Source organism: Pinus tabuliformis, chromosome 6 (assembly GCF_031772625.1).
Source record: "Pinus tabuliformis cultivar Carrire ecotype Pingquan chromosome 6, CPIR1, whole genome shotgun sequence".
In the NCBI taxonomy this organism is placed as follows: domain Eukaryota; kingdom Viridiplantae; phylum Streptophyta; class Pinopsida; order Pinales; family Pinaceae; genus Pinus; species Pinus tabuliformis.
The window spans coordinates 1,228,378,234-1,228,403,119 of NC_142292.1; the positions used below are offsets into that span (position 1 = coordinate 1,228,378,234).

Consider the following 24,886-nt stretch of genomic DNA (forward strand, 5'->3'; position numbering starts at 1 on the left):
GGAAGGGAATCTAGATAAGCTTTCCCAAAAGGTTCCTTGCGAAGTAGAATAAAAGAAAGAACAACTAGAAGGGAGTATGTAAGAACAAGAAATATCCTATGGTTGATTATGAGCCAGTAATATGCAAAATCAATGCCTTAGGTCAAAGAAATCTTGGTAGAATATTTAAAAACTAATATTGTCTTGGAAAAAATATGGAGACAAGGTGGTAGAAAAAAATAAAGAGGATGACCAATACGAGAAGAGTATTTGTCGAATGTGACCCCCTTCGAGTAGTAGAGCCAAAAAAACACAGTAGAGTAGGAAAAAAATTCCTATCCATTAGAAACCAAGAACAAGGAAACAATGATGACTTCAACAAATGTTGGTCTTACATAGGAGCCACCACTAGTCAAGATAACACAAGTAATTGAAGAGATACCTTTAGAAGAAAGCTCACCAATTCAAGAGGAAGGGGAGGAGGAGAAGGATTTTGTATACTTGTAAGAGACTTCGTCCAACTAACATATGCTAAGTCGAACAATGCCATATATGAGTAAGATCATTAGTTTGTTGATGAAAACAATGAAGAATGTTCGACAAACCGTGTTTTGATGTTGAACTTCCATTTCAATTCAATATACTTCCTCTAGGAATTATTCCCCACGCACTTTGTCTTCTTCACTTCTGCTTGTTGCTGACTACTCTTTTGCATTTGGTGTTTTATCTTTGTATAAATTATTTTCATGGATGTTGCCATATATTCAACACTTGCATCTTTTACCAGCATCTTTATCCAAAAATACTTTTTGCAATCGCATATGTGTCTTTCCAATGACTCAAATCATTTGAAACTTTGTTCCATGCATCGTTTAACAACCCTTTTTTTTTGTAATTCATTGTATATTCTAATTCTCGATCCCACAATTACTACCATATTCCATATTGAAGATGCTTCCTTTAGTTCACTTGTTCATTGATTCACAATTCATTAGCTTGCTGATCTTGAGAAGCTATAGCAATTTTTTTTTGTCTCCTTTATGCTTATATAGAAATAAAATTTGTATCTCCCTTATTGCTTCCATTTTTCATTTCTCCACTGTGGTGAGTGGAGTTTTTCCACTTTCAAAAGCAACTAATTCCTTGATATGAGAACACACAACCGCTCATTCATACCTCTACGATTATTCTTTTCTCCATGCTTTCTCTCCCTTAGAAAATTTTGTTCTTGATCTTCTATAATCTGTTGATTGAACTGTATGTTGTCTTGTATTCAATTGCATATTTAACCTTTCTATTCCCTTAAAAGAAAATTATTTGATCTCCACTTTTTACCTATGTATATGATAAAATTCGTTCATAATTTTTACGCCAATTTTCTTCAATACAATATCTTTTTCAGTCCTCACCTTCTTGAGGGTATTCATCTTCTATGACAACATACCTCTTCCCATGCACACAGGATTTCCTTTCCTGTAACATTGCAACAAGAAACTATGTAAGAGTTATAGAACTCTTCTTTCCTCCTCCCAAATCTTTAGGTCACCTAGATGCATTATCCCATCTTATTTCTCGTATATGGATGACAAACTACTTTCATCTTCAAAATTTTTATTTGCATCTGCACAAAAAACAAACATATTTCCAAAACTACTTTGTCCCTTGTCCTTAATAGGGTTTTCCTTCCTATCTACCATATTAATGTAGCCTTATACCTCCTCTATACATTCAATTTCTGAAATTCGTTGATAAAAATCCAAAATCATACTAAGTATAAAACCTATCTTCTACTTAATTCCATCCAAAACTTCCTCTTGGATAATATTTTGCTACTATGTCGATGACATAAAGCTTTTGTCATGCTCTTCATTCTGTTTAGAATATGATTCATACTCCCTTATTTTAGAAACATTTCCTTTGTTTTATTTTTGCTCGGAATGTTGTCTCAATTCTAAGATCTTCTCCCATATTTTCTCTTAGACATTCCTTCCATTCATGATTCCATCCCTTTTACTTTTAGATGAATTCCCTTTTAGTAAATTTATCCTTGGTTTTCCTTCACAAGGATGATTTTCGTCTCCCCACTTGAATTCATCTCTTTGTTTCTATCTATTCCAACTATACCAATACTATTAAGAATTCTAGAATGCTTTGTGTTTGCAATTGCAATGTAGCCTTCTTATACCCTAGGATTTTCTAGCCACTCTTCGAGTGAGTTCAATCATTTCTCAAAATCTACCGTCTCTTTAACTGGAGACTCTTTGATGTCATCCCATCTATACCAGATTCCCATTGGATCCATCAATAGAAGTTCTTGCTAACTTCCTCCTATATTTCCTTTCATCTCTGAATCTCCCTTGGTCTTATGCTCTTTTATGCCCTCATGAGGAAATTATTCATCTTCCTTAATAACAACTTATATATATAACTTGCACGCACACACACACAAACTTTTAGTTTTAAAACTGCCACAAAACCACAAGACTCTTTTGTCTTTGTTGATGCCTCGAGAATCCTTTATTGGAGATTGATTAGGCTCTCTAGGCACTCTCTAGGCCTCTTAGCGTCTACCTCATCTTCAACATTTTATTTTCCAGGTATTTTTCCCTTTTTTGGTTCCGAAAGATGAACTATTTTTCCTACTCCTAAGAACTATTTTTTTTACTTAACTTTCCTCAACTTCAATTGCACAATAGGCCAGTTGATCTTCTTCTTCAACCTCAATCCATATCTCATATCTTCTGCAATTCTCTCTCATAGTAGCACCGTCATTACATTACACTATTCTTTTAACTTATCAATACTTTTGTCCAATTCCTCGTCACTCATCTTCCTTTTTCCAATTTCTTTGGAATCTTCTTTATCTTCTTGTGGCTTTCTCGTATACTCTTTGCCTGACTATTCATAGTCATCTTCATATCTTTCCCTATGAGCTTCTCCATGCTTAACTTTGAACTGCAAATAAGCCTTTGCAATGACAAGTCTTTTTCACCTTGCTACACAATACCTTACCAAGCTTCTCTCCTAAGCTTGGTCTTTTGGTACCACTGGTTCCTTCTTCTAGAATGTCTTAAGCTCCTTCTGCTCCTCTTAGGCTCCTGCAGTCTACTCACTTATCATGAGAGATTCCACTAATATTGTTACTTAACAAATCCTACCCAACTGCAGCTATAAGTTGTTACAATAATTTTGCTGTAATAATATCTGCCACACTTCTCTCTTCTTATTCGCTGCTACCTACGTAATATACATATTCCATCCAATTGTCAAAATTCAGATTCGCCTACAAGATCTTACTAAAATTGCACCTTCAAGACCTTTTGTGTTCTCTTGTACCCAAAAATTTCCTTTAGATGGGACTATGTCCTCCTTTAGATTTCTTTACTACAACTTCTATTTGCATATCTTGTAATTTTCTAATTTTTTAGTAAATAACCCATCATTCGTATTTTCTTGTACAGATAACTTGTTGCTCATCACCCATCAACATATACTCATATTCATTTAAAAAAAATCATTTACTAAAGATAAATCCATTACCTATTTACCTATATATTTTGTCTTGGCATATTGTTCTTTAATATTTTTTGACAATCTCCTAGTGTCTTATTTTGAAATCTTTCATAAATTCACCAAATTAAGGAGCATTCTTGCTCTGATACCACTTTGGTTTCGGGTGCATCCACACTTAGCTTCCACTAACGTCTTTCTGCTTTTAACTTTCTTAATTTTTGTCAAATTCTCTTCCTTTTCTCAACAACTAGCTCGGAGCTAAGACTTAGCTCCTATTTCCACTGGTTAAGTGTTTAAATGAAATCCAACCTTATAAACCAATGCCTCATGTTAAATCACAAAAGTTCTTATAACCTTAGCATCCAAGTACCAAACCCAACCAATTCACTATACCAAGGCTATACTCACAACTTCATGTTAATAGGCGATAATGGAGAATCTTGCAAAAATAACAAATTTTACATACCTTATCATCCAAGGGCTAACACAAGGGAGCGCATATGATCACATGTGATGCCTAAGTTCTATCCATATCAAGATATCGAAAACCTAAATTTTTATAAACATAATGCCTTGTTATGTCAAAGGTATAAGCTAGTGGAGAATTAACCACTATGATATCAAAAGTTAACAATATGGGCATATTGGAACCAGGGCCCAGGCTACATCTGGTAAATACTTAATTAAGTTATGATATTGGTTCAGTGGACAACAACACTTGGCTTAGTAGACAACAACAATTAAAGGAGAAGTTTATGTCATAGGGTTTCGTTAGTTAATAACTACAAGCACTCGCATATCATACAAAGAGAAATGTTACAATACCTAGGAGGCCTAGTATGGAACTATAATATGGAACCCTTACATTGGAAGACTGGATGTTGGGAAATTAGTGGTAATTGTTGATAATATACCCACTAGATTGACACCCATTTTTTAAGTAAAATGGAGCAAAACGGAGCTAGGGTTACATTGTGAGAAAATGAGGTTTTTGGAGCAGTCGCCAGGATATATACGCAGGGTGGTTCGCATGGAAAATAAGGAACCACTGGTCGATGGAGGAAGTATCCTGGGACAAAAATGAATATGCTCTGCCTGGAACCCTGATGTTGGAAGTGTTGGGTTGTGTTATATTCTTTCCACGACTAGACCCCTAGCTAAACCGGGGGGTCAGAGAGGGGGCGGATCCCCCCCTTCGTTGCGCCGACTGTGCAGCGGGAGTTTGAGGGGGCGGTTAGCCCCCCTCTGTGGGGTCAGGGACAGCGCCCCGGTGATTTTTTTTTTTTGGACCCATGGTTTTGTGCATGGTTTTCGCACATGGTTTTGGGCGTGATGGTTTTCGGTCCATGGTATTGGATGCTTCAACATGTATATATATGTATTGTAACATTTAAAGGAACATAATGAAAAATTAATCCGGTAGTTCCAGTTTTGGGATCGAAGGGAAAATCTCTGTGTATATTTGTTTTATGTGTTATGCTCTCGCTATTGTTTATTTTATGTGTTTTAGAATTCATATGCAAGTAATTTATGTACGGGGTGAAAACCTACATTTGATATTAGAGCTCTTTCTGCTTCAAGGGGACGCCTTTGTTGCTGAGGGGTTTCGCTCGGGCCTGTGGTAGACCCTGTTTAGTGGGCGATCTGCGGGATTGATTTTGGTGGTGAAAGAAGATGACAAGCAGTGGAAAGATAGAGATCGAGAAATTTAATGGTGAGAGTTTTGAGTTGTGAAAACTCAAGATGGAGGATCTACTAGTAGATAAAGATCAGTGGATCGCGGTAGATCTAGGTACTAAACCAACGAGGGTGTCTAATGAAGAATGGAAGAAGTTGGATCGGAAGGCAAAAAGCACAATACAATTTTGTGTCTCATATTTAGTATTGCTGAATGTATCAGGGGAAGCTACGGTGAAGGCTTTATGGGACAAGTTAGGGACTTTGTACCAATCTAATTCTCTTGTGAATAAACTGTTCCCACAGAAAAATCTGTATAACATGAGGATGAAAGATGAAGACAGACAGAGCATCTGAACGCATTTAATACTATGGTAAATCAGTTATTATCTATTGATATTAAAATTTCAAATGAAGATAAGTGCATCCGTTTATTGTGTTCTCTATCGTGGGATAGTCTGGTTATTGTAATAGGTAGCAATGCAACTGCCTTGCAGTTTCATGAAATAGTCTCATCCTTGCTGACAGAGGAGATGAGATGGAAAAATATGGGAGCCAAAATGGTGATGCCTTGTTTGTACGAGGACGGTTCCATAACAGAAACAAAATAAGTCATCGAGTGGAAGATCTAAATCTAGAGGGAGATCTAAATTTCCAGGAAAACTTGTAAAGGTGTGTTGGAAATGCGGAAAGGAAGGGCACTACAAAAGGGACTGTAAATCTAAAATTTCTGAAAAAAGAAAGAGATCTGATGATGATCCTTCTGCAGAAGTGAAAACCACCTCAGATGAAGGTGGGGATGTGTACTTGGCTTTTTCTTGAAGTACACATGTAGATCACGAGGCATGGTTGATTAACTCAGGTGCATCCTTTCACTTCACTCCCCATAGAGAGTGGTTCTGCGAGTATGAGAAATATGATGGTGGTGATGTCTTCTTGGGGGATGACAGGAAGGCTAGAATCGTTGGTTGCAGAAAAGTTAAGTTGAAGGTGCAAGGTGGAAGGATTAGAACACTTCCGGGTGTTTTGCATTTTCCTGCATTAGCCAAAAATATGATTTCTGTAAGCAAGCTAGATGATGTAGGTGTAAAAACAGTGTGCGAGAAAGATACCTACAAGATGGTTCGGGGAGCACTGGTATTGATGTGTGGAGTTCGGATTGGAACTATGTACATGCTACAAGGTAGCACTTTTATTAATCATTGCAACAGTTCTGTGGTTCCTGAAGGTGGAGCAGAAAATCTAGTGGTCTCTGGAGAAAAGACCATGCTATGGCATCAAAGGCTTGAAAATATTGGAGAGAAGGGCCTTCGAATACTTCATGGTAAAAGTATGGTAGAAGGTATGCCTAACAGCTCTCTGGATTTTGATTTCTATGAAAATTGTGTATATAGGAAGCCGAATCGGGTGAGTTTCCTCTCTGGTGGTAAGATGGCAAAACTGATATTAGAACTTGTGCACAGTGATATGTTTGGACCTGTGAAGGTTCCATCACTGGGTAAGTCTGTGTACTATGTATCATTTATAGATGACTTCTCAAGGAATTCATGGATATATTTCCTCAAGAAGATATTTGAAGTCTTTGACATGTTTAAAGAATTTAAGGCTTTAGTGGAAAACTAGAGAGAGAAGAAGATAAAGGTGCTAAGGACAGATAACGGTGGAGAGTTTTGCAAGAAGGAATTTGAAGAATTCTATAAGAAGTGTGGTATAGCACGGGAGAAGACTACTCTATAGACCCCTGAGCAAAATGGAGTTGCAGAAAGAATGAACAAGACGTTGATGGAAAGGGCAAGAAGCATGCTGAGTGGTGTCGGGTTGAGATAGGCATTTTGGCAGAGGTGGTGGAGACTGCATGTTACTTGGTCAACAGATCACCTTCATCAGCGTTGGAGGATAAAACTACACAAGAGGTATGGATTTTTAAGGAACCCTCTCTTTCACATCTGAGGGTATTTGGCTGTGATGCATATGTACATGTTCCAAAGGAGAAAATAACAAAATTGGTTAGTAAATTTGAAAAGTGAATCTTTATTGGGTATAAGGATGGTTTAAAAGGCTATAAGCTTTGGAACCCAGTAACAAGGAAGATTGTGTACAATAGAGATGTGGTGTTTAGAGAGGTGAAAGATGTATTAAACATGAAGTCCCATCAAAGGAACCTGAGAAGATAGAGTTTTAGCTAAAGGAGGAAGAATCAGACTCTACAACAAAAGAGGAATCAGAGGATGAAGAGCCACAAACTCTGGTTGTGAGAAGATCAGTTCGAGAAAGAAGGCAGCCAGAAAGGTATAGTCCATCTGCTTTCTGTTCAAATTTTTCTTTATCTATTAGTCATGATGATCCAAGAACTATGAAGGAAGCAGTAGATTCAGAGGATGGAAAACTCTGCAAAGAGACCATGGTTGATGAAATGGCATATTTGCACAAAAATGAGGCTTGGGATTTGGTGGAGTTGCTGGCTAGAAGGAAACCCATTGGCATCAAATGGGTGTTCAAGAAGAAGACAAACGCAGAAGGAAAGGTGGAGAAATAGAAAGCTTGGTTGGTATCAAAAGGTTATTTCCAGGTGCCGGGAGTTGACAGGCAAGGTGGAGAAATACAAAGCTCGGTTGGTAGCAAAAGGTTATTTCCAGGTGCCGAGAATTGATTTCGGTGATATTTTTTCTCCTGTTGCCAAGGTAGCTTCTATTAGATTACTTTTCTCTGTTGCTGCTGCTTTTGATTTTGAGGTAGAACAGATGGATGTGAAGACAACATTTATTCATAGGGATTTGGAAGAAGAGATCTACATGAAGCAACTTGAAGGCTTTTCGGTGAAGGGTAAGAAATAATTGGTATGCAAGTTTAAAAAGTCTCTGTATGGGTTAAAACAATCATCGAGGATGTGTTTTTAGAAATTTGATACATTTATACGGGGACTTGGCTTCACTAGAAGCAAAGAATAACACTGTGTGTATTTTAAATTAATTGGGACCGTGTTATTTATCTGGTCTTGTATGTGAAAGATATGTTGCTGGTTGGAAATGACAAAAAAATTATCCAGGATTTGAAGACCCATTGTCCTCCAAATTTGACATGAAAGATCTTGATGCTACAAACTATATTTTGGGCATGGAAATTAAAAGAGATCGGGTAAAGAGGAAGCTCTGGTTAAACCAGAGGAAGTATGTCGAGACAATACTGCAGAGGTTTAATATGCAGGATAGTAAATCGGCGAAGGTTCCTATTCTTGTAGGTGTAAAGTTATCCGCTGAATAGTGTCCCAAGACACAAGAAGAGGAAGGGGACATGTCTCGTGTTCCATATGCAAGTGCAGTCGATAGTCTTATGTATGCGATGGTTTGTACTAGAACAAACATTGCACATGCAGTGGGAACATTGAGCAGGTTTATGTGAAAACCAGGGAAGGAGCAATGGATAATAGTGAAGCAGGTTTTCAGGTGTTTGCGTGGCACTAGTGATTATGGCTTGTGCTACTAAGGAAGACCAGGATTTGACAGAGTTTTGGATATTCGTGGCTTTGTTGATGGAGACTAGGCTGGAGATCTGGATCAAAGAAGATCTACAAGTGGGTATGTGTTTAACCTATTTGGAGGTGTAGTCAGTTGGATGAGTAAGAAACAATCTGTAGTGGCACTATCAACTACATAGGCAGAATATATGGCAGCTACTCATGCAAGCAAGGAAGCGGTTTGGTTGTAGAGATTGTGTTCAAGTATCGGGTTAGTATAAGGAGCTATAAGGATAGATTATGATAGCCAAAGTGCAATTTTCTTGGCAAAGAACCCTACTTACCATTCAAAGACAAAGCACATTGATGTTCAGTATCACTTTGTGAGGGATATGATAGAAGACAAAAAGGTGTTGCTGGTAAAGGTGAACACTTTTAAGAATACTGCAGATGCATTGACAAAATCTGCGAGCTCTGAGAAGTTCTCTTAGTGTAGAGAAACAATGAACATTGCAGGGCTGGATAAATAACAAAGCTCTCTTGTGGCCCCCTGTGGAAAGAAAGCAACAAGTGGGAGAATGTTGGGTTGTGTTATATTCTTCCCACGACTAGCCCCCCCTAGCTAAACCAGGAGGTTAGAGGGGGGGCGGTCCGCCCCCATTTACAGGGTTGGAGGCAAGGCCCTAGGGTTTTTTATTTTTTTGGATCCATAGTTTTGTGCATGGATTTTGCACATGGTTTTGGGTGCGATGGTTTTCGGTCCATGTTATTGGATTTATCGGCATGTATATATATGTATTATAGCATTGAAAGGAACATAATGAAAAATCAGTCTAGTAGTCCCAGTTTTTGAATCCCGGGGAAAATCTCTGTGTATATTTGTTTTATGTGTTATGCTCTCGCTATTGTTTATTTTCTATGTTTTATAATTCATATGCAGGTGATTTATGTACGGAGTTAAAACCTACAGGAAGACTGAATGTTGGTAAATTAGTGGTAATTGTTGATAATATACACGTTAGATTGACACTGACCTTTTTGAAGAAAATGGAGCAAACCAGAGCTAGGGTTACACTGTGTGAAAATAAGGTTTTGGGAGAGGTCGCCAGGATCTATACACAGGGAGGCTTGCATGGCTAACAAAGAACAACTCGTCGATGAGGGATAAGTATCTTGGGACAGAAATGAATATGCTCTGCCTCCCTTGCCTTTGATTGCTCCATGGGGCCATTTCTTCCAGTTCACACTAGTCAGGTGGGTCGCAGCGGGCTCCTTGGATTTCATTGAAGTGGTCGAGTTTGGCGTCTCTGCGGTAGGAGGTGACTGCGCACTATTCTGAGCATTGAATACAGGAACCCTACAAAGCATGCGTCTCGCATCCCTGCGGCGGCCTCTGTTTGGGGTATGGATCTGATTTCGAACAAGGCACACTCTCGAGTGGCTCACTGCGGCAACACAGCGGGAATAATGGCGCAATGGAGGGAGAAAGACAACTACTTCAGTTTCTCCTACCCTTTTTCACTTCGGGCGATGGGCAAATAATTTTCTTGGCTTCTCTGGCTCTAGATAATATTGGGGCTGTTGGCAGACTATCTTCTTGCCCCTGTTTTCTACTGTGCCTCATCAACATAAGTTCCCCCATGACTCAGCAGGCCCGTGTTCTGTTATGAGGCACTGATGTGATGGACCTGGCTCCATTTTATGCCATCATTCACTCCATCCGACCCCGTGTGGCTCATGTGCTCCCCATTGTCGAGCGACATTTGGGCAAAAAGTGAGAGTATGGCTCCCGGTACATGGTAACTCCCTACCATTTTCAAATTTTTATTACAACACCTATTGGGATTTCCTTATTAATATGGGTAAATAAAACAGATAGTGTGAATCAACTGAAGCACAACATCATGCTAAACGCTGGATACCCTGCACAAATGAAAAATCTGATATATGGAGGTAGAGCATTATAGGATCATGTTTTTGCAGGATTACCATATTCAATCAGCATCCTCCATAACCCTCAACCTGAGATTAAGAGGTCGTGCTGGTTCAACGAATAAAACATTTAATGCCGGAAATGGCTATGGGTGTAGTACTTTGAAAAACACAGAAGTCAAATTGAAGCAAATGAATGGAGGACCCTCTTTTAAGAATATCCTCAAGGGAAAAGAACAACGACAGAACCAAAAAAATAGGTTGGTACATCCCCTAACCCATACATTGTGGAGCTACTGAACTCCATCCCAGAACTTAATATAGATAATTCAGAAACAGATGAGCATTGTGCTTCTTTCGAATCACAAGCAATTATTTGTCGTTTTAACTGTTTCTGGCCAAAACTTGTGGAACTATTTCATTGGATTTTGACCAATTGGTCACTAGATTGTGAAATACACCTATGCTCTAAGGGGTTCTTCATTGTAAAATTCCCTTCATCGGAGGCCAGAGACAATATTATACAAGATGGACCATGGTTCTACGGATCGATGAGCCTATTCATCACACCATGGTTCCTAGAATTTGATGCAAACAACATGGTTGTCACTAGAGTGTCGGAGTTGATCCGGTTGTACACTCTCCCTCTTCATTTATGGGATGATAGATTACTCACAGGTATCGAGAACATCATTGGGAAATATATCAAGACAGGTACCAAAAGATTAGAAGAAAGGATCTACACACACGCCCGAATATGTGTGGAAGTAGACTTGAGAAAAGGATTATCGGACCACATACAACTGATCCATAAGACAATGAATTGTATTCAGATTCTAGACTATGAGAACACAACCTTCATATGTAGAATTTGCAGACAAACAGGGCATCTACAAAATATGTGCCCTGAAGCCAAGAAAGACACTAACAAAAAGAAGAAGAATTGGAAAGAGCCCAAAGGATGGAATTTCCCCCCACCCCAGGAAGACGAAACAGAGGGGGAAACTACACAAACTGGGAACAACTAGACGTCATATGTACCAGAAAATCAAGGGGAAATCCTTCAGTAGCCCAACGAAATACAGGACAATCAGGTACAAACAACAAACATTCCAGAATTATGGAAACTAGTGCGCATAAACATACCCATTCAACAAACAATTCAGATTCATACAAGGACAATGCAATACCTAAACCTGGCAATGAGGTTGCACTTGTCTCTTCTATGCCATCCCAAGGGGAATGACGCAAGATCGAAAAAAAAAAGGAGAAAAGCCTAGGTTTTTCTCCCAATTGTATATTAGTTTGATTTTCTATGTTTCTGCTTATCATCAGTCATGGACTTGATGATGCCATGGTTCTTAGAAAATGTAAGATGCAATTTTGTTTTCACTAATAAAATTACGCTTTTTTCTTGGGAAAAAATACACCCGTTATCTATAGCACATTAGTTGATCATTGTGGCACCGGGGTATCGGCTTTCAAACAAAAACAAATACAAAGAGTAATGTTGCAAAACATTGAGGTTAGGGTTGAACCTAGTAGTGGTGGAACCATGCCACTGGAATATTGAAATTAGGTAGAAGGGCAATAATCGACGATTTTTCTCCTACCATAATCCTTTGTTAGAAAATATAAACTCCACCACAGCCTTAGGAATTCATGATTCTCATATGCTACGATGTTTCCCCTCATATCAAAGAACTTCACCTAGGAACCTTTTATGGAGGAATTTGGCTATCGAGTGAATGGATTCAATGTGGGCCCCACAATAGAACTATGACTTGCTAATGCAAGCACCAATGTATCTCTTCTATAAATGAAAGGGAGTTGATTTGGCTTGATCACTCAACACAATATCAATTTCTCAATGTAATTCAAATGAATGAAAATACATCAACTTGTCTTTTAACCAAAAATTACAACAGAACTCCGAGATTTATTCAATCATTGAAACAAATGTTGGATGATTACAAAATTAGCAATGAATTACGGTATCCACCCTTAATCTCTTCAAACCTCTTCATACGTGCACATCACTCTCTAAACTATCTTATCTTACATACTCTGATCTCTCATGTTATAGAGCTCATCCATATACAATATGGTGATTTTGTCGTTGTGAACTCTCCTATCTCACATGCTTTGATCTCTCATGTTATAGAGTTCATCTATATACAAGATGATGATTTGGTTTTTCTCCGCTAAAGATGGATCGAATAATTCATTTATGGAAAATATAAAATCTAACTTAAGATTTGAACTCTTTAAAAAAATCACTTGAAATAGCACATTACATGTCAATGAGAAATAAACCCCTCATTTCTTAAGCTAACACTGTCTTCATAAATTAAATTAAGGTAGCTTACTTCCTTTTGTAAATTTTGTAGTACTTTCTAGAGACCTTATTTACTTTAAGGAGATGCTTCTACATCAAAGATTAATGGTTCTAATTGCTTCTTGAAGTTGAACCAAATGAAGAACTTGCAGAGTAGGGTGAAACTAAGGAGAGTGGGTACATGGAGAAACAATAAGAAATGACGAGCTCATAAATAAAAAGAACCCTCCTTAGGCAACAAAAAAGGTGGGCTACAAGGGAGAAGAGTTATGGACATTGCAAATACAGGGTAATGGTTGCGCCCAAGAGAAGTAATGGAAAAATGAAAGGCAATGCAAAAGTGAATAGTGGAGCCAATAGGAATATCCCTCTCATCACATGGCCAAAGTATAAGAAGAGGTAGCTAGACAAAACCAGAGAACGTGGTGGCTGAGTTTAATTAGCCTCCTTTCAAGGATTATTTGGTTTCCATCTATGTAAGAAGGAAAACCATTAAGTATATTTGGTTTCCATACATGTAAGAAGGAAAAACATTGAGTACTTAAGAATCAATTGGGCATGTTTATTAATTAGTATCACTCCTTTTTCTTTCTTAAGGGAGTTTTTGGTGAACACATGCACTTCCATAATTTGAAGACTATAAATTTCTATGAAAGAAACGAAAGGGATCCTTTTTCTTTTTTAATGGAGTGGTTGGTGAAGACATCCACTTCCATAATTTGAAGCTTAGAAATTTTTATGTAAGAAAGGAAAGGGATGATGTTGTTTGATTCTTTCCAAAAAGTAATATAGAAAAAATAGTCTTGGGAAAAGGTTAAATAATCACAGCAAAGTACTCCCTATTCACCCCAAGTTTATTTAGTAGCCCAATAAAATATTAAACATAATAAAACTAAAATTTGTTAGGGATTTCATTAAAATCACAAGTTTGATGAGTGAACTCTACTCAATAAAAGTTCCCAGGGGTTTTTTAGGGTGTTAGAATCCATATACACAGTAAAATAACCAGTTTAAATAATACAAATCAAAATTTCACCACAAAATTCTCTGCCAAATCCACTTAAATCTCCAAAAAATCACACACTTGAAAACATTTTTTCAAGTTAAACTTCATAATTTCTGAAGTGTATCCTAAACCACGTTTAATATCCACAAAAATTAATAATATCTATAAATTTATGATTTTATTTTATTTTTCATTACTGTGAAAAAACTTATTATGATTTTATAACTCGGTTGATAAAATTTTATTGTGATCTTCACGCAAGGGTGAATTAAAAATTAATATATATTATGTCGTTATTTTTTTAAATATTAAAATATTGAAGTGGATCGGATTGGTAGCTGAAGAGTCGGCCGCCACTTTGCCGCGCAAAGGCCAGACCGTGATCGGAAGGCACTTGATCAAAGCGGGAACGGGACACGGGACTGCGTCAGATTAGATCGGTTTGCATTATAGATATCTCGTTATTTGTTTAATTATTCTCATTATCCTTGTGATAACTGAGTATATTCATCTCATACATGGAAGCTGAATTTATTTGAAAATCCGATAAGAATGAGGTTAATATTTTATATTCTTGGTTAAATTTTGATATATTTTCAAAATTTGTATTGGAGATAAAAATGGCTGTATTTTATATTCTTGGTTAAATTTTGATATATTTTCAAAAATATTTTTGGTTAAATTTGATATATTTTCCAAATTTTTATTAGAGATAAAATGGTTGGATTTTTGAATTATTTTTTGTTTATGTTTAGTTATTTTAATAAAATTAATTTAGATCTATTTTATTTTGAAATGATTAAGTTTGAGAGGGTTTAAATATCTATTCATTTTAAAAGAGGTTTGCATGTTAAGAGATTTGATCTCTCTTGGGGCTTGGTAGATCACCAATAACGTGATTATAGACTGGTTTAATTTCCCTTTTTAAATATACTATATTAAACATGAATACTATGAGTCAATTTTTTTTTTTTTTTTTTTATAAAGATTTTTTTTGTACTTTTTATTTTTATTTATTTTTACTAAATTAAAATATTTACATTACATCACATCACATTACAACCATAGTTACCTAAGTTCGAATTCAAATTTAAATACTATACCATAAATATATATATATATATATATATATATATATATATATTAATTCCATTCATTTTCAACTTCATTTTGATATTTAAATAATCTAATAATTATAAATATTATAAGAATTTGAAAACACAATTCAAAAAAATATCACTGCACTGCTGTCTTCCCTGCAAAATCTCTCTTCATTTTGAAACTTAAAATCTATTCCTTATAAATTTGCCGACTTTCTGTGTTCAAATTCTTTCTCATTATTTTCTAGACTTTCTAAGCATTCAAAGCAAAGCCAAAATTAAAAGAAACTTCCAAATTAATAATTACCTTCTAATTCCTTTCATTATTTCTTTTTTGAATGCACCACCACGATGTATTTTTTATTTTTTGTTCAGACCAATCAGCATTCTAACTCGATTAAAATGTGAACTACCTCAAACTATCTGTTATATGGGACTAGATAAAATTTAATTTAAAATTGTTAATGTATGAAACTTTAGTTTGGTAAAAAAATTATATTATAAAATTATTATATATATGTTAATTATTTATTTATAGTTAAAAAATAAAATAAATTTCAAATATTTAATTTAATTTATCTATTGTATTATATCTATTTACTAAATTAACTATATAAATGTCATTTGATTACTAATAGTTTGTTGGGAAGAAAAAATGTTTTTCCAATTCTCTCACTCAGATATACTCAGCCAAATGTATAGTCAAAAAGTTAAAAATGTCAAACTGAACTTAATGTTGTGGATTTTTTCATAATAGTTTTTTCTCATAAAAAATGTTTTTCATGTTTTTCCAATTCTCTCACTGATAAATACATAGCCAAATGTATAATAGAAAGGTTGAAGATGTTTGTTTTTGAACTTCAATGTTGATGAACCATGGCTGCCTTGGTTCATTTAACTTATATAATGACTCTGGTTTATTGTTAAAATTAAATCCACTTTTTGAATAATGTGTCCAAGATTATTTGAGATTCAAAATAGCAGATTGTATTATTGAAATAATAAGAACTATGAGGAAGGATAACTATAACAATCTGTTTTTATTCTGATAATTCATATGAGCAGGGAATACGAATCATAGAGGAGAATACGAAACTCCGTCGAGAGGTATATCCTTTTACTTAAATAGAGCATGACTTGCCTAACAAGTAATCACTGTATAGGTAATGCTAACTTATTACTCATGTTGAACAGCTAAAGGAAGGATATCCCAGGCATGTAGAAAATAATGATGCAGAGGAGTCTCTCTTCATTGAACCATTGGAAAATCAGGATCCTCAGTCATCTGAATCAATAACTACTTATGCTTTTAATTTCAAATTACATAAATCGCCCAGGAAAGACTATGAGGATTCTGACACCTCCTTGCAGCTGGGGTATGTTATCACACACATATCAAATTGTTTTGATGTTATTTCTTTTGAATTTTTGGTCTAGTAATCGGGTGATATTATGTCGTTTGTTTCAGGTTATCTTCGCAGTCTAAATTTTGAGACTCGCAACGTCATCTTGAGTGATTATATTTCAAAAGGTCCTTCATATTTTAACAATTTTCCGATATCTTGCTTCTTAACATGTCAAAACAAACTCGATCTGAGGAAAATCAAGCATGGATAGTGTAAAAAAAAAGGATCATGTTATATACGAGCAACTAAGACAGTTTATGGACGAGAAAATTGAGATTGTTTCGAAATTGTGAACGGGTAAAATTCCAAACAAGTTCATATACAGAAACTGGTCGGAAAAAACAATATATTGAATTATCATTCAAATATCTTGTGTTTTAAAGTAAAATCGTCTGCTCTTAATGACACATTGTAGATATTTAATTGATAATTATTAAAATATTTATACTCACATTATAACAATTTATGAAAATATTATATTGAAATATTTATTTATGTATAAATTAGGAAATTTTTATTTTATTTCTTCCATATGTGACAGTTTTTAAAATAAATGTAGACATGGAATTATATCTATTTGTATCATTTCAAATATAATAATTTAGTTTTTGATTTAGTTAGATTTAAATACAATAAAAGTCTATAAGTTAATAGATAATATTGTAAAATTAAATTATCAGAAGTATTTGAAATTGTTGAATTTACTTTTACATTAAAAATAACATTTGAAAAATGCACAATTATAATTTCAATAGAAATTTAATAGCAATATTCATGACAAAACTCAATAACATGGAAAATTCAGATAATGGAAAACCAGAGAAATCCAAAATCTAAAACAGTTAACGTTCTTCCTTCGTTATGATGAATTCCACTAAAAAAGAAAAAAGATATTATCAGTTTGTTTAAGTTAGTAAAATGGTAAGCACTAACTACATACCATTTGGATTTCACGATATCCCATCCATAACGAATTCCAGGAAACATTCTCAGTTTCTCGGTCACTTCATCTTTTTGAAGAGATTTGTATTACTAAATGTTTTTTCGTTCGGGATTCATTCTGGCATGAAATATTCAATTTGATTTTGTATTTTGGTTAATAGAAATTACCGATACGAGTTTGAAAAAACCTGAGTGGAGCCTATATCCTCACAACTACTGCAACGTTTAAAATAATAATTGTTTTTGGGCATAATTCACAGGTTTGATAAATAGAAATGAAAATTCAAAATTGAACGGGAATAAAGAAATTGGAAGCCTATCATCTTCGAATATAAAAATTTATTTTCCTTGATGAAGAAGTTGATGTGTATGATGAAAATTGAATATAGTAGTTTAAAAAGCATTGCCATAACCTTTGAGTAGAATAACCCAACTGGCTAGTAATGCACTTCAGTCATTTTCAGAATGTCAAAATAAGATAACCTATTTAAAATCGTTTTAGGTGGGAAGGGAGGAAGAGTCACTTCAATGCAGTGGGTAGTGTTGATATAAGAAATGGTTTAGTGGGTAGTGTTTTGATTAATGTAGAAATGGTTTAATGGAGTGAATTTTTATTTAAGATTCTATTCTTATTTTCTATTCAACTTCCCTAAATGTGTGTTTCATGTATATATTTCTCAGTGTTTCATATATATATTTCTCATATAATCAATTGTAAGACAGACCCTGTTCTGCTGAAGCAATCTTACTCTGAAGATGTTTGACACTTGTAAGCTGTTCAGAGGATTTAATCAGCAATCTTACTCTGAAGATGTTTGACACTTGTAAGCTGTTCAGAGGATTTAATAAAGTTTGACTCTTATCTCCCTGTAACGCTGAGTGGAGAGAAAGACCGGCGCTTTTGAAAGGAAATCAGTCCTGGATTTGGCCCGAGTGAGCCATTCTTGAATCGCGCCAACCGTTTGAGAATAGACTGCGTGGTTTTTGCGGTGAAAAGACTGGTTTTTTTTTTTTTTATAAATTTGATAGGCCAGGACTGCCTAGTAGCAGGAGGGCACATTTTTCGCTGCTGACAGAACCCCAGAGAAAGATGCCCCACCTCAAAGTACGTCTTTCAAGATGCCCCGGAAGGAAAATGAAAAGAAACCAACTTCGGAAATCTCTATAACAACCAATAACATGGCAACAAAAACATACCATAATGCCGATTCAAATGGGATTACTATGATTCACTATATTTGTTTAAACTCGGTGCGCGAGAATCGTGCCTCAAAAGCAACCTACAAGGATCCTTGTTCGTTTTGTTTTACTATGTTGGTGTCGTTATTCTGAAAGGTTTATCAACGTCGGTTTGAGTTAGGTTTAATTTTTATTAGGTGTCAGATTTAAACTTTATACGAAAATGTGAGAGATTGATAATGTAAGCCATTTTTAAAGAAATTAAACTATCTTAAAAAAATATTCAAATTAAACTGAACTTAACACAATCTTTAGAATAGTATCACACTATAAATAAATCACTCTTTCATCATTTAAACCGACGCCACCCCACCCCCAGCTCACCCCAATCCACACCAGTTGAAAGAAAAAAATAAAAAATAAAAAAAAACCATAAGCCACTATAAAAATATTTTATGTATAACAATCTTGTATGACAAGTGTAATCAAACTTCACGCCGCTATACAGAATTGTCACTCTCAGGAGGATACCTCAACCATAACAATGATGATAGGTTTACATCAGGCATCACAATTTTCGTAGATATCCAGGGGTTCTCATCGTAGAGTACATTGAGCGTTCAAGGACTCCATGTTCCAAGATTTATATTGGTACATGTTTTATAAACTTTTCTGTTGTATGGTAGAAAACCACTGGAGATTAATGTTGAACAATAGTAGACCATGATTGGAATACTTTTGTTTTTGTTAAATATGCTAAGATGTATTGTAATTATTTGGTTGATAAATAATATATTTACGTTGATAGGCGTCTCTCTTATTAAAATCGGCAAGTTAATCATTTTTTTAATTATTTTTTTATCAGATGGCTTGAATTGAAAGATGCCAGTATATTCTTGTAGTAGTCAGTAAATCAATGGATGAAATTAGCTATAGTTATTGCATGTCTATAACACATACTTAAATCATACTTAAATTAATTTTTTACCAAGCATGACTAAAAATTTACCGTGCCTCTTGTTGATAACCACCTATGTAGGGTTAAGAAAAAATGGAATAAAAAAATTACTATCGAACACCAGTCTTTTCACAATGGCTTTGAAAGTGGTCTCTTTGCATTCTGAAACGTATGCATGGTTGAAGCATAAGGACACGTTTTGATCAATTACAATGACGGTTGAAGGATTTATGCCTAAAAATCATCCTTACCCATGACAATGAGGTATGTAGGCATAAATTCGAGTAATAAGGAAACATTTCATGCATTACAATGAGGGTTGAAGCATTTGTGCCCGATAATCATCAATAACCATGACAATGAGGTATGTAGGCATCGATCGATGAAACATTTCTTTAATTCAGTTAAGTACAGTCGAAATGTGAAACGATCTGCCTATTTGTATTCTCGTCCACTAAGCGTTTTGAGTTTTGAGTTACATTACTTGCTTGACAACACGTTCTCGATAAACACTCTCCGTGCGCTTCGATAAGAAATCATTTCCGGTGTAAGGACCCCAATCAATCAGACCTTCCAGCGGTCAGTAGCGGGTTTGGTGATGCTCTCGAAGGATCATTATTAATGGTATAATCAGTGGGGTCATGTTGCTAAGCTAGCGGGTTTTGCACAAAAGTTCGAACCTCATAGTATGGGTCATTCAATATATGCATGCATTTCTTTGTTAGCGCTTAAGGTTGTTGGAATTGTTGAAGGATAACTGGAATGTTGGCTTCTCTCGGCTTCTATCTGGTAAAAAAGGTGGCAAATCTCATTGCGTTTTTAATTGTTTCCAAGCTATCATGACTATCTCTGATAATTTGGTGTAGTTTATGTCTGATTGAGTTATTCCCTACTATTTTTTCAGGTTTCAACTTTGGAGAAACACTTTCTCAGTGATGGTCAAACGCTCTCTAGATGCATGCATTTCTTTCTTAGCACTTAAGGTTGTTGGAATAACTATTTTTTCAGGTTTCAAAGGCATTTAGAAATCGATCTTACAGGGATGTACAGTTTTTATTTCCGCGATATTTTTCCACTTTAATTTAAATGAGATGTCTAGCTCGTGGAAAAAAAAGAAGAGAATCGTTTGTGTATAAACCATTTACAAAGGAAAATACTCGCATAAACATACGTTTCTGCCCTTCCGCACAACCCTGTCACGTTTGTCGAGGTTTAACCTCATCGCAATCGGCCATTAGTCCCACCACGGTCATACGTATATATATGTATCTTCATCGCCCATTCCGCTCTGATATGCGATATCGGAGCGTTAACGTATGTTTTAACATTAAACCACTTTAACGAAAATATATGGATTGCACAGGGAACCCACTCCGAATCATATATATAACGGATATCAAATTTTATAGATTTGCCCCTATACGCCCATCGGCTCTAGGTCTCCAAGCATTTGCATTGCGCACTCCGATTTGCGCTTCCTCCGATTGCGATTTGCAATCAGCTCTTGACCGTTGATCCGATCCGCGATTCGACGGTTGAGATTAAGTCACGCAATCGCATATCGCTCAAGCTCAATGCCAGACTCCTTCTGCTTCCATATGCCGATGCGATATCTTTATAGACCCGATAGGGATTGTTGAGTCCCAAACTTGCATCTTTCCTATACACCTTTCTAGACTTTTTCCACTTACCTAGACCTCCTAAGTTGTCAACATCATTGCATATTAGTTTAAAAAAGCATATAAAGTGGTTTCCTAACTATGTTTTGTGTCTGCTGTTTGAATTAGATTTTTGCTCATTAATCTACGAAATCTTGTCACTTTCCATAGCCAGTTCAACTTTGCGCAACCTTTTTGTTAAAGTCTATGTTGCAGGTGTCTTCAGGCAAATCGAACCACATGGGCAAGTTGGAAATGATGTGGATATGGATAGTCCTATTGGCTCAGTCGAATTCACCACAGAAGGTCGTGGTCAAAGGTAGTCAAGCGGTGGTCAACATAAGAGTCCTACGGTGACAAAACTCTATTTTTCATCACGTGAAGACTAGCGTGGCCGTTCCTAAATCTCAGGGGACATATCAACACCTGTGGACTACTCCATAAGTCGAATTCAACAGACACCCTCCATAGATTTAATCTTCACGGCAGCCATAATGCTAGATTCCTAGACGTGGTTATTCACGTGTCTTTTATCAGCGCAGATTTTAGGAAAGTAGTTATGTCATCCTTTGTTATAAATAATGCGTTCTCATATGCATAGTAGCTAGCCTTTGTAATGTAATTTTGACTGTTAACGAGCCCACTGTGCCGTGACTTTATTTCTGTGTTATGACTACATTTTAATACATGAGAAAACTATGTTTATAAGCTCAATTCATAGTTGATTGCTGATTGCCCGAGGTTGTGCAAAAGACCCCTATACACACCGAGGTTTTGTTTATTGCTGGATAGTTTCCTGCTTTATTTCTTTACGTTCTTTATGCCATAATTATTCACCTGTATATATTGCACTTCTTACGGTATTAACGTTGATTGTTGTCCATAGTTTTTATGCTTTACAATGTTGTTAACTGATCAGTGTCTTTGTTTCAGATTACAGTAGGCAGCCCAGACATTTGCACATAGTTTTACAATGACTAATGACATGGAATTATTCTTGTCCTTCTGCTGATTTATTTTTCTTAGTTCTTAATTCCAAAGCTGTTTTATTGATTTCAGTTTTGCTCATTTACTTTTCTGCAAAATAGATATTAAATTGCTCATTTCATTTTCAGTTACCTCCGAAAGCCATAACGAGACTAATGGTGAGGGATTAAAGTATGAGTGTGTAGTTTGATATTAGTTTATTTTTCTGCAAGTTAGTTATTGAATTTCTCATGTCATTTTCAGTTACCTCCGAAAGCCATAGCAAGACTAATGGTGAGGGATTGAAGTATGAGTGTGTAATTTGATATTAGTTTATTTTTCTGCAAGTTAGTTATTGAATTGCTCGTCATTTTCAGTTACCTCTGAAAGCTATAGCGAGACTAATGGTGAGGGATTGAAATATGAATGTGTAGTTTAATACTAGTTTTATTTTCTGCAATTTAGATATCAGATTGCTCAAGTTGTTTATGATTACCTCCGAAAGCTAGAGCGAGACGAATGGTGAGGGGTCAGAATATGAGTTGATGTAATTTGATTTTAGCTTACTTTGCTTACAATTTTTGGATTTCTTTGAGTTCAGTTTCTTTTATATTCAGACAGCAGCGAGGATACTGAGTTTCATGATCAATAGCTCACTGTTTGTTTAATTAGAATAGTGGCACATTTTCATTATCTTTTAGGAATTAATCTCATCATTGTATGTTTTAAAACCTTTTTGAAAAGTTTGAAGTTTGGAAATCATTTTAAAGGACACGATTGCCTTGAACACTTATATCCATACTTGTCTTTTAGGATTGCCATCTTACATTAGGGAATCAACGAAGATAAACCCAAAAACAAACTAAAAAATAAAAAACGACAAAAAAATAAAAAATCAGTTATGTTGCATATATAGTGCGCTTCAATTCAACAGTTTATGACTCCCGGATTGAAAATTACTATAGCAATTTAGGACACTCTAAATTGACCAAACATTTTGGCGCCGTTGCCGGGGAAGTGAAACTAGGTAGCCAATTTCTTTAAAAAAAAAAGAAATTTCAGAGAAGGTAAAAATTGATAACTTCTCAAAATATGCTCTCCTCTTGCACCTAGTGTGATCTGGAGGATCATGAAAGAGAGTTATTGGTTCAATAATTTCTTGAGTATGCTCTCTTCTTGCACCTAATGTGACCTGGAAGATCAGAAAAGAGAATTATTAGCCCGACTTGAAGAAAAAAAAATGACATGTATAGAGCAAGAGATTTTAGGGGAAGGTTTATAGCTAGGGCCAAGAGTTCGATTTTTACAACTCCATCTACTTCAAGGTATAGACAAGATACATTATCCACCGAATCTGACTTAGGAAAAGAACCTTTCTTTACTTTTACAGGAGAACAAATCGTAATCAAAGAAGTAGAATCCCCTGAAGAAGAAGAGGGAGAAATTCCTCCTCGTTCGCCATTAGTAGAGGAACCAGAGGACTCTGAAATCTCTGAGAAAACTATCATGACAGAGGAAGTAGTAAATGGATTTGGAGGACGAGGTAGAGGTAGAGGTAGAGGAGGAGGAAACAATGGAGGAGGTAGAGGTAACAATGGGGGAAATAGGGATGGAGATAACTCATTTGGATTTCCTATAATCAATGAGGAATTTCGTACAACAATGAAAAACATTTCACCATCTGTCCTCCCAAACTTCTATGGGTTGCGAAGTGAAGATCTTGAAACATTTTTATTTGAGTTTGAAGTCGTGTGCCGAACTTATGATTATATGGGAGACCCAAAAACTCAAATTGTTTCCTTCAACATTGAAGGGAGCTGCTTTGAAATGGTTCATGGGATTAGTCACTCAATATATTAGGACTTGAAATGATATGAAACAAACATTTTTGGATAGATACTTGGACTATTGCATGCCCACCAACCATAATGATGAGGTATTCAAAATGGTGCAAAAAAAGATGAAAACTTGGAGGATTTACTTGAAAGATTTCAATACAATCTGAAAAGAGAAAAAATTAGTAACTTAGATGAGGAGACCTTGAAAGCCCTTCTATTAAAAGCCATTAGAGATGAATGGATAGATATTTTAAACATGATGAGAAAATGAGATATTTCTCAACTTTCACTTCATGACATAGCAGAACTATGTGTCCATCTCTCAAGGGGAAAATCTAAAACCGGAAAAGGGCCTAGAGATCCTTCTCTCATGAGAGCAAACGAATCTGCAACTGGATCAGTAAGTAGGCCTGAGATTGGCAATATGCTTGATGAGTTCAAAATTGATATTTTAGGGAGCCTTAGTGAGCAACTAGACACTTTTAAAATACAAAACAGGCAGAAAGCAGAAGCTGAAGCTTTGGCCATCTTTTGTCCAAAATGTAGGAATAAACATGCTCTAAGGGAATGCCCCTTGGATGCAAAAGTTGTAGGAACATGTATGATTTGCTCAGAAAGCCATGAAACCAAGGATTGTCCTTCAATTCTTGGGTTCAAAGCTGTCTTTCAAGAAGATCCAAATTCAATTGAGTCTCTCTGCTTTGCTTCAAGGAGACCTTGGCAGGGGCAACAAAATCAAGGGTTTAACAACCCCATGAACTTTCAACTCCCACCAAATTGGAATCCTTGGCAACAACCTTGGTACCAACCTCAAAATCCATTTCAATCATGGGTACAAGGTATGCAAAGTCCTTATGGGAGATTTGCTCAATTTTATCAATATCCTCCATCTTTTTAAAATCAACAAGCTCCACAACTTCCAAATCAGAATCCACAACTT

At 35.7% G+C, this 24,886-nt stretch overlaps 1 protein-coding gene across 2 annotated transcripts in view; it reads left to right on the forward strand.

The window, feature by feature from the left end:
* The window catches only part of LOC149263121 (MADS-box protein AGL24-like), a 276,204-nt gene extending 259,431 nt beyond the window's left edge, over window positions 1–16,773 (forward strand). For both annotated transcript variants that reach the window (XM_089425805.1, XM_089425802.1), the window contains 3 exons: window positions 16,065–16,106; window positions 16,194–16,375; window positions 16,468–16,773. In XM_089425805.1, the coding sequence (XP_089281931.1) occupies window positions 16,065–16,106; window positions 16,194–16,375; window positions 16,468–16,492 (249 nt within the window). In that variant the 3' untranslated portion in view covers window positions 16,493–16,773. The remainder of the gene's footprint in view (window positions 1–16,064; window positions 16,107–16,193; window positions 16,376–16,467) is intronic.
* The last annotated feature ends 8,113 nt before the right edge of the window (window positions 16,774–24,886 follow it).